The 11,527-nt window shown below is 33.7% G+C and overlaps 1 protein-coding gene across 1 annotated transcript; it reads right to left on the bottom strand.

Moving 5' to 3' along the window:
* Positions 1-2,865: 2,865 nt before the first annotated feature.
* LOC111401930 (actin-interacting protein 1-2-like) lies at positions 2,866-11,527 on the bottom strand. Its single transcript, XM_023029952.1, has 6 exons — positions 11,019-11,527; positions 10,072-10,233; positions 6,623-6,809; positions 5,415-5,837; positions 4,506-4,913; positions 2,866-3,693 (listed from the first exon to the last, which is right to left on the bottom strand). The coding sequence occupies exons 1-6, from the start codon at positions 11,408-11,410 to the stop codon at positions 3,436-3,438; spliced, it is 1,830 nt and encodes a 609-aa protein (XP_022885720.1). The 5' UTR covers positions 11,411-11,527; the 3' UTR covers positions 2,866-3,435.

The raw sequence follows: 11,527 nt of genomic DNA on the forward strand, positions 1-11,527 counted from the left end.
GTTACATAAGCAAAAAAGATATTCAAAACTGAAACACCAATTACAATTCAAATGCTCGTTCAAAACTAAGTAGTTGTTGTGATAGGCTGTGTGTAGTGATGCTTGTGGTTGATGCAATGATGACGGCGATTATGGTGATTATTGTTGATACAAGCGGTGGTGGTAGTGCCTTGTGGCAGATTTGGGATTTTTTTGGTAGAGAGTTGGGGTTGTGGAGTGGTAAGCTAGTAGTGATGTTTGGTTGCGGTGTTTGAAATGATGGTTTTACTATTAGGTGATGGTGGTAGTGGTTCTGGCAGCAATGTGGTTGGTGACAATGGTGAGGTAGCAGTCACAAATGATTTGATTATTTGTGATCAATAAACTAATTAATGTGTGTCCAATAAACAATATGAAACCAATGAAATAGATAAATTGGCTAATAAATAATGTGTAACCTAAAAATTTGTTAATTTGTGACTTAAACATAATTTGTGGCCAATTAATTTGATATTTTGTGATGATGAAATAAGTTGTGATTTATAAATTGTGATTAAGGAATAATATGTGACCTATTAATTTAATAAATTTGTGACCGTGAAATAATTTGTGACCTATAGAATTCTTAATTGTAACCAATAGATTATTTATGAGAAATTAATTCGATAATTTGTGATCAAATTGTATAGAATTGTGACCTTATATTCAATTTATAAAATATATTTTTAATTAGTTATTTTAGAAATAAAATTTAAGAAATATCTTATTTTTGAAGTTTTAAACCTTTTGTCTCAATTTTAAAATGAATTATAGTTAAACTCTTACTTATGATTTTTTCCGATTGAATATTCACCCGCGTGTCAATTGGGCTAGCTTCTCACAACCCGAGAGTTCTAGCCCTACGAGTTCGGCTTTAGATAAACAACTGACTTCTTCAGTATGTTCTAATTTATATTTGAAAATTATGTGTTTGTTTACAATTACTAAGGGCCCATTCGGTATAGCTTTTGAAAAGTCAAAATGAGATTTTGAAATCTAAAAACTACTTTTGGACTCGTTTGACTAGTTTTGTTAAAGTGCTTTTGGTGGTTAAAAATTTTTTTAGAAAAAATTGGTTTAATGTGACTTTCTCTAAAAGTACTTTTGAAATGAGAAGTGATTCTAAATATTGAAAGCTCTCATAATGGTGTAAGACAAACAAACAATCTTGAGTCATTTCATGTATTGGTATTTATGTTGTTCGTTCCACTAAAACCACATAATGTTAATAACCTAAAAAATTCATCGTACTAAATAAATTGATCTCTTCCAAAGAAAATTATACTTTCTATGTAATGTTAATTTGAGATATGTAAAGTGTAAAATGTGTGGCTAACGATAGGGATGGCAATGAGTCGGGTTTGGGGTGGGACACCCAATTGTCCTGCGCCCCGTCTCGTCTAAGGCAGGGGCTTGCCCAATTTGTATTTATTTATTTACATCTTCAAAATTTTGAGTTATTCTACTTTTAGAGAATAAAATACAAATTCAAAATTTTAAAATCCAAAACAAATAATATTCAGGGGATGTCCTCAATTGAGATTGCAATGGATTTTAAAAGTCATTCTAAATTTAGGTACCTTCAATTGAGATTTTATTGGATTTTTAAATTCATTAAAATTTAGGTGTCCCCAATTGAAATTTTAATAACCCAATTGAAATTTTAATAAAATCCTTTAAAATTTAGGTATCCTCAATAATTAGTGGATTTATAAAGATTTTATTAATAAAAGGATTTTAAAAGATTTGGATGGATTTCAAGCTTAAAAATAGATATAAGTAAATCTTTTGAAATTTCACCGTATTTGATGAGATTTTTATGAAATTTGTAAGAATCCATTTAAATCCACCAAATTCATTAGAATTTATAATCATTTAAAATTTATTAAAATTTTAGTTGAGAACGCCCCTGTCAAACTAACAATTTTTTTTCTTCTCCACGGGCAGGAGTCCCACCCCGCCAAACCGTCGAAACAAGTTTTTTTTTGGCTCCATTCGAGTCCAAGAGGGCAGGGCGGATTTTTTTTTTTCCATCTCTAGGTAACAATCATAATGATTCCACCACCATTTCGATATTACGATAATCTATTATCAACAACTTCATTTCAATTTTTATTGTAACCGATTAAAATATTCACAACTCTTCTATAGTAAGATAAACAAATTTTAGTTGAGAACGCCCCTGTCAAACTAACAATTTTTTTTCTTCTCCACGGGCAGGAGTCCCACCCCGCCAAACCGTCGAAACAGGTTTTTTTTTGGCTCCATTCGAGTCCAAGAGGGCAGGGCGGATTTTTTTTTTTCCATCTCTAGGTAACAATCATAATGATTCCACCACCATTTCGATATTACGATAATCTATTATCAACAACTTCATTTTAATTTTTATTGTAACCGATTAAAATATTCACAACTCTTCTATAGTAAGATAAACAAACAAATATAAAATTATTTATGGGGTATCGATTAAGAATCATTTAATGTGATATGACATTAAATTATATGATCAATAAAGTGAATTTCATATCCACAAATTTAATTGGTCTCATCATTTTATCCACGACACCTTTCGCATCACATGGAAATAAATCCAATGTGGCAAATAACATTATTGTATTGGACAGTATGATTCTTAAGGTAAAATGAATCCATAAATTATGATCAACATAATATGATTAATGTCGTCTAGCACCAACAGTGGTGTGGTGATCACAACCGATAGATTGAATTAACTGAATCATGACAATATATTTAAGTGAATCTATCATTTAATGTCGTACAATTGTCACATAAACTTGTGCTTGACACCAGTGATGATGAATAGCTAAGTTGCAAGGTAAACCGGTCTTTCAAAACCCTTAATCTCAAAAAACCTTGAATGATAAGTCGATCAAATAGTTACAAGGGTAGTGAAATTCCATGAAAATATGCAACTGAACTTGCCAATTGCTTAGGGTCATTGTAATAAAACCAAAGCAACTCGAGAACAATAAGAGTTACACGCTTCTCACAACTATATTACAGAAACAAAATCGAACCGACACTGGAGCATAAACAAGAATAAGCACAAAGTTCAGCACACAAACATCCGAAATCTAAAACAAAACAAAAAAAGCTAGACAAATCATGTGCTAAGATAATATCTTAACACGTACCATGCAGCAAATCAGCAGAACAAGAGAGATTCGCACACAACAACGATCATCTTCAAGCAAACTCTGATGTGTACGTTTTGTGTTGCATTGATGTCTGACCTTTAGCAAACTATCGAAGGATGGCAAAACACGAGTCTCCTAATAAAATTGTCAAGACCTCAGGACAACCAAATTTTTGAGCTATGAATATTCCTCTCTTTTCCAACTTGAAGGAAGCCAAATGCAAATAATGCAAATAAGCCAATGGTACAAACCTTGTGCATTATTGTGGTGTTATTCTCCATAAACGGACAAAAGCATCCTCACCTGAACTCACCACACTGTATTCATCAGTAAATTCCAATCCATAAACTCCACCCAAATGAGCTCCCTTGATAGTTATTCGACTTGATGCTGGCTTGTTTATTTCATATATAATAACACAAGTGTCAAGTGATCCCGTGGCTACCATGTTGTTAGCAGGTGACCAAGCCAAGCAGTTTATTCTTGCCGTATGGTATAACATATTGTTAAGCTTTACCTGCCGAACATAAAAGCAAAGAATTAGATAGAAAACACGTTAGAAGAGAAAGGAGAAAAAAAAAAAAAAGAGAGAGAGAGACAAAAAAAAATGGATAGATAAAACCTTCTATTATCCAATCGACAAGGAAATCTTTCAAGTTACTTAGGAATTATGCTACAGTCATGTGGAAAGAACAATAGCATAAATAGAGAAAAAGAGAAGAAAAGGTCTGAGAGCTATCTAAATGTAAGAGGATCAGAATACAATTTCTTTTCCCATTTTTTTTCCCTATCAAGTGAAGTAACAAACTATCCTACATACGGATAAACTTTTAATTAACCTATATCTGTCATCTGTCACATATTCACACTTCCCACACTTTTCCAGACAAATACGCTCCTTTCAATTGGCATAGCAGAATTCTCTCTGGGGTCATTCAACAATTTCAGTACAGGGAACCCAATACAGACTTTTTCATATAACAACTTCCATTAGGATGATTATCAAGCATTATTTTGTGCCATGGACCCAATATCTCCTATAGGAATACATTAATTCTACTCCAAAAGAAATGAAATGAAGATAGGAAATTCATTGATGAATAAATATGCAAACACAAGCTACGAAAACAAATTGAAAGTTCAATTTGGTCACAGTTATTATTGATGCTCACTTCAGCAATATGAAGCAACTCAACACTTCCAAATTCAATAACTTTGCCCGGCTTTACTACCAAGACATCAGACAATATTAGCAAGTGTTTCTCCTTATAATAAGTAATACTTGGTAAAAAAAAATGTCAACAAATAGTAAGGATGACGATTCAATACCTCACGGGAAATACGGTCCCAGACAACAGCTTCTCGATTAGCATCTGCTGATGCAAACATGGAAACATCTGGAGAGTAGCGGATGAAAGTGATTGCCCCCCGATGTTTTTCAAGTACTGCCTCTTCTTTCAGAGTATCACCTGTGATGGAATATACATGCAACTTCCCATCTTGACCGCCCACAATTGCCTCTGTTCCATCAGGTGCAATGGTACATGCTGTTACAGGGAATCCAAGATCAGTGGTAGACAAGACTTTTGCACCGTGCAGGAGGACAACTCCAGTTTCAATTGACACCAAGGCAAGATCAGGGGAAAGAATGGCGAGGTTCAAATCCTTCGGTTGACTGCCAATATCAATGCAATCTGCATTGCCACACTGGTCTCCATGTAGAGAAACTCTCCAAATCTTAGCCAAAGAAATAAAAATATTAGAACACGAGGCCAAATTTTTTCGCTTTACAATGTTTGTAGTATAAATTCTATTTCTCTTACTGGACATCACTATTCAAAGGAACAACCATTACAAATGGAAGGAAGAAAAAAAGCTTAAAGAGGCAACTAAAGAATGTGAAGCTTTAAATGACTTGCCAATAGCATATACTCTGCTCCCATTCAAATGGGCAAAAATATTTAATAACACATGGCTTTAATAAATCTTAGTAAGCCATAAAGACATGAGATTCCCCATCACTTAGCATTTGAAAGGGGATCTATCACCATTGTTAAGAAAACCTCTCGACCTCTTTCGTATGATTATTTAGAATTAATAGCAATCCTTATGAGATTCATGAGCATGGGAAGTAATCTCTAATCATACTGTGCAAAGTAATTGCTGAAGAAGTAAGGAAAGAAAGGCCAAACAAAATGCAAATTGAAATATATAACCACTTCTGCATTAATTGCTAACCTTATTGTCAAATCCAGATGAAACAATTTCTTGTTCAACAGCTGCAAAACATTTAATTTGAGAGTTCACCTTCCTCTCTAACCTTCCACAATATCCAATACCTTGAATCCATTTGACTATTAATCCATCATAACTGCTTGTTAATATAATTTTTGGATCACTTGTCAGCACGGCTAATGAATTAATATTCTTCATATGTCCAGACAATACCAGTGGCTCTTTGTCAACATCATTTGCTGAGTATAAAAAAATAGTGCCACCAAGAGAAACAGTGACGAGATAGTCATTTTGCCAGAGACAACCAACCAACATGTCATCAACTCCACCAGAACCAGGACAAGTTAATGTTTTCTTCGCCTTTCCATTACCATCCTCAGATATCTCCCATATTTTGGCAGACTTGTCAGCAGACACCGTGAGCACCTAAAATCAAGTTTATACTTATTAGGTTTGATAATCAAAAAGATGAGTTGATATGAGTGTATAGTTGGAGGATAATATGCATTTTGACACCGAACAAATTACTCAACTTCTTGTTATGCATTCAATGCAGAGCTTAATTTAGGGATGGCAATTTTACCTGAAAAACCGAGCGCCGTGGTGTCCCGCCCCAAATAGGACGGTTTTAGAGCGGCCCTGGACCGGACCAGGCCAGCTCGTTTATCCTTTTATTTTAAAGAAAAATATAAAATTTGTTTCACATCACCTCAGCCCAAACCAAAACCAATTATCCAAGAGCATTAGCTCAGTTTCCAAATTAATTAAAAATAATTAAATAAATAAGCCCTTGTTTAGGCTCCATTAAAATGTGTTTTGGGGAAAATATATTTTGGAATAGTGATTTTTGGAAGAATGTATGCTGAAAAAAGAAGGCAAAATTTCGGATTAAAGTGTAAATTATTTTGTTGGAGAATGTATGGTTAAAAAGAGGAGAGAGAAAATTGCATTTTATCACATATCATTGTTATACAGCCTAAAGGAAAATCCACTACAATATTTTTGGTATATTATTCTTGAATGTTGCATATATTTGGTTGTTATAAAACCACAAGGAATTCTACTGATCTACTTTTTGCCTATTTCTTGTTTGGGATGGGGAAGGGGGGAGATCGGAGCGAAGTTGGCAATGTTAAGAAGGACAAACAGACAAATAGATTAACAGTGTCTGCAGAATCAATCATTCCACAAGAATTAATTCTTGGCCATACCTGTTTACTATCAGAACTCCAACTAACAGCATATATGCTGCCTTTGTGGCCATCCTCAGAAGATAGTTCTCCAATTTTTTCTCCAGTCTTCGCATCATATATTAAACCCTTTTTGTCAGAGCCAACAGTAATAAATTTGCTGCCATCTGGAGAAAACCTAACACAATTCACGAAATTCAAATGGTCCCTGCAGGTAAATGTATCAGTAAATTTCCGAAAATACAAAAACGTGTAAATAGAAAGCATAATCAATTAGAATATCTTTTACTATAAAACTCAAAGTGTTGTCATGAAACAGATAAAGGGAATTACAATTAATAAGAAAAATTGCAAATCATTTTATTTATTTTCCCTCATCACGAATTGAAAAGGAAAAATTTCCTAGTGATGTAATTACCAAAAGCTAATCTTTTTAGTAGTTAGGCCCACAACAGAATACTGAAAATTAAATGCAAATGTTCCGCTAGAATTAAATACCATCCCCCTAAAACTGGCTAGCATAGTTTAATAAAATTAGGATATTATTAAATTAATGTTTTTACATATTGGCATATTATGGTGATTAGTAAGAAATGACATCACATAACAAAAGATAACATATAGAGATACGTCCAATTTAGATCTTTAAGAAAAATCTAATCAAATGGAGGTAAAAATTTAATTAGCGTGAGATAAAATTCTTGTAGTATAAATTCTATTTCTCTTACTGGACATCACTATTCAAAGGAACAACCATTACAAATGGAAGGAAGAAAAAAAGCTTAAAGAGGCAACTAAAGAATGTGAAGCTTTAAATGACTTGCCAATAGCATATACTCTGCTCCCATTCAAATGGGCAAAAATATTTAATAACACATGGCTTTAATAAATCTTAGTAAGCCATAAAGACATGAGATTCCCCATCACTTAGCATTTGAAAGGGGATCTATCACCATTGTTAAGAAAACCTCTCGACCTCTTTCGTATGATTATTTAGAATTAATAGCAATCCTTATGAGATTCATGAGCATGGGAAGTAATCTCTAATCATACTGTGCAAAGTAATTGCTGAAGAAGTAAGGAAAGAAAGGCCAAACAAAATGCAAATTGAAATATATAACCACTTCTGCATTAATTGCTAACCTTATTGTCAAATCCAGATGAAACAATTTCTTGTTCAACAGCTGCAAAACATTTAATTTGAGAGTTCACCTTCCTCTCTAACCTTCCACAATATCCAATACCTTGAATCCATTTGACTATTAATCCATCATAACTGCTTGTTAATATAATTTTTGGATCACTTGTCAGCACGGCTAATGAATTAATATTCTTCATATGTCCAGACAATACCAGTGGCTCTTTGTCAACATCATTTGCTGAGTATAAAAAAATAGTGCCACCAAGAGAAACAGTGACGAGATAGTCATTTTGCCAGAGACAACCAACCAACATGTCATCAACTCCACCAGAACCAGGACAAGTTAATGTTTTCTTCGCCTTTCCATTACCATCCTCAGATATCTCCCATATTTTGGCAGACTTGTCAGCAGACACCGTGAGCACCTAAAATCAAGTTTATACTTATTAGGTTTGATAATCAAAAAGATGAGTTGATATGAGTGTATAGTTGGAGGATAATATGCATTTTGACACCGAACAAATTACTCAACTTCTTGTTATGCATTCAATGCAGAGCTTAATTTAGGGATGGCAATTTTACCTGAAAAACCGAGCGCCGTGGTGTCCCGCCCCAAATAGGACGGTTTTAGAGCGGCCCTGGACCGGACCAGGCCAGCTCGTTTATCCTTTTATTTTAAAGAAAAATATAAAATTTGTTTCACATCACCTCAGCCCAAACCAAAACCAATTATCCAAGAGCATTAGCTCAGTTTCCAAATTAATTAAAAATAATTAAATAAATAAGCCCTTGTTTAGGCTCCATTAAAATGTGTTTTGGGGAAAATATATTTTGGAATAGTGATTTTTGGAAGAATGTATGCTGAAAAAAGAAGGCAAAATTTCGGATTAAAGTGTAAATTATTTTGTTGGAGAATGTATGGTTAAAAAGAGGAGAGAGAAAATTGCATTTTATCACATATCATTGTTATACAGCCTAAAGGAAAATCCACTACAATATTTTTGGTATATTTTTCTTGAATGTTGCATATATTTGGTTGTTATAAAACCACAAGGAATTCTACTGATCTACTTTTTGCCTATTTCTTGTTTGGGATGGGGAAGGGGGGAGATCGGAGCGAAGTTGGCTCATCACGAATTGAAAAGGAAAAATTTCCTAGTGATGTAATTACCAAAAGCTAATCTTTTTAGTAGTTAGGCCCACAACAGAATACTGAAAATTAAATGCAAATGTTCCGCTAGAATTAAATACCATCCCCCTAAAACTGGCTAGCATAGTTTAATAAAATTAGGATATTATTAAATTAATGTTTTTACATATTGGCATATTATGGTGATTAGTAAGAAATGACATCACATAACAAAAGATAACATATAGAGATACGTCCAATTTAGATCTTTAAGAAAAATCTAATCAAATGGAGGTAAAAATTTAATTAGCGTGAGATAAAATTCTCAAAATTACAAAGAATGTTAAGAATAATTAAGGTTCACATAGAATGCATCTAAGCTATTACATGACATTAGCATGTGTAGTGCTTCTTGATTTACATAATGTGTAGAAAATTGGACTCATGGCACATTTTAGCAATTGCAATTAGTTGAATTGAATTCGAAATTTTCCTGGAATTATCTTACTTTCCTCAACCTCCAGTTTTCCTTAAATGGCATACATAAACATGAAAAATAACTCATTGATGATCGTGTGATGAAACATGGGAACATGACAATGCTAAGAACAGTACCGGTAAAAACTGTTTCAGAAACATAATGACACAACTACATTTTAAAGCAATCACCATATTAAGAAAATAAAATTGATAGATCACATCCAACCATGCTATGCTATTAGTAAATTAAGGAAAGTATATATCCTGACTTGCAGAGCCTTTGGAGGGTTGAGAAGTCATTTTGAAAGATAAGATTTCCAATTTGATCATTTTTGTTTCTTAGCTATCTGTTCCAATCAGTATAGAATCTTCGCTGGCTATTTCCAAAAGCACTGTTTGTTAGCATTTTTCAGACGATGAGTTGTACAACAGTGTACATAGAGTTTTCTATCTTTACATTGAAATTCAAATCTGAGTTATTAAAAAATGCTAATGGAAACCAAATATAAAAGAATCTATGCATCAGAAATATGACCATTATCTTATTTCTGAAGAAAAATATTAGTATACAGAATCCATATCTAAATAAATATATAATATCAAAGAAAAGATATGGCATGTAATTGATTATTTAGAATCTATATCTAATTACATATATAATCTCGAGTATATAGGTGACATATCTGATTCTGATTCGATACATTAGTAGAGATGAGAAACCTGTGAGATAGCTTGAACTTAAATGGAGGTCCTTCATAAAAATTAACTAAAAAGTCCTCTCCACATGTTACTATGCGAAATGGTCTCGTTGGCTTAAATGCACAACTTAGAACTCTTCTTGAATGACCATCAAATTCTCCAACATTAGTTCCTGAGTCCCACCTGCAACAAAAGTTAGTCAGATAAGAGAATTCTGCAACAAAATTCAGACTAAGAGAATATATCTCGTTCAGAAAATAAATTTTAAATAAGACCGAAAGAGGGATAGCAAGTATGAGTTAGATCAGAATATCTTAAACAAATTAGTAAAATCAAAATGCATAAGCTTAACAATCACAGCCAGATAAAAGATCATAGGCTGTCCATAAATTAGAGGAAGCAAATCAGATAAAATAAATATTATGAAAGATCTCAGATAACAAAGAAATGGTTTATTTTTGTTTATTCTATGTACACATTAATGATTTAATAATCAACTGATCAATTTTTTGGCCTTGGCAGTTGGCATATAAAAGTAAAGGAAGTAAATCAAAACATCAGAATTGATCAAAATGAATACTGTATTCTTTATTTTGTATTAGTTTACAGATTAACCGAAATGCTCTTCAATTGTAATTTACTTCGTATTTGTGCAAACTTACATCTTAAAGAAGCATACTTTTGAAAAACATCTCCCACGATATGAATAAATAAATAAATTAGACAACTTAAAGTCTTGAAAAAGGGGGAAAATATCCAGTCACAACACACTCCCTCAAATTCAATTATTTCCACATTTCTAGCCATATGTTAAGGCAATAAAATCTCAAGTCAGGTGCAATTTTAAAACAAAAAGTCCCCAAGAAAACAAAAATTAATGAATTTAACTAGAAATATACCACATATATTCATACGCGAGACAGTATATATAATATGTGTATGCATTGTTCAAAAACATATAAGCTTACATGAAAGCGCGAACCAGTGACTTGCCCCTGCCATCACCTGAGGCAACAATGCGCTGTCCATCGGGTGACCACTGAAGATCATCGATCCGACCCGAGAGGACCCGGAACTCCTTCCTCAATACAAAATCATTGTGGGTCCCCCAGATCCGGACAATACCAGACACGTCAGCCGAAGCAATCCACTCGCCGTTCGGAGAGTAGCGGGCGACGGTTGCAGGGTACGCGTGCTCGCCGTACACCTTGACTTCCAATGGCCGGTCCAGGTACCGGATAATTACGGATCGGCCGTTGCAATAGAGGATGGAATTGGATTTCGGGTCGCCCGAGATTAGGATCCCCCGGCCCCGTTCCGTCGAGGGGGCGCAAGCATATGTTTCTGCTAGCTGTGCCATTTTATTTGGAATTGAAAATGAGTGTCAGTAGAATTGGAAAGTTCCTATGTTCAGATTTCCAGTTTACGCTTTCTTCATCGCAGGTTTTAAAATATTGGAAAAATTATACTTTGAGGT

Source organism: Olea europaea, chromosome 1, assembly GCF_002742605.1.
Source record: "Olea europaea var. sylvestris chromosome 1, O_europaea_v1, whole genome shotgun sequence".
Taxonomy (NCBI): Eukaryota; Viridiplantae; Streptophyta; class Magnoliopsida; order Lamiales; family Oleaceae; genus Olea; species Olea europaea.

Bases quoted from the DNA above. Each gene is read 5' to 3' on its own strand.
- LOC111401930 (XM_023029952.1), bottom strand. From the start codon at position 11,410: ATGGCACAGCTAGCAGAAACATATGCTTGCGCCCCCTCGACGGAACGG. The intron at 5,838-6,622 runs GTATGGCCAAGA...ACTTGATTTTAG, and splicing joins GGAGTTCTGATAGTAAACAG to GTGCTCACGGTGTCTGCTGA. The intron at 4,914-5,414 runs GTTAGCAATTAA...TCTTTGGCTAAG, and splicing joins CATCTGGATTTGACAATAAG to ATTTGGAGAGTTTCTCTACA.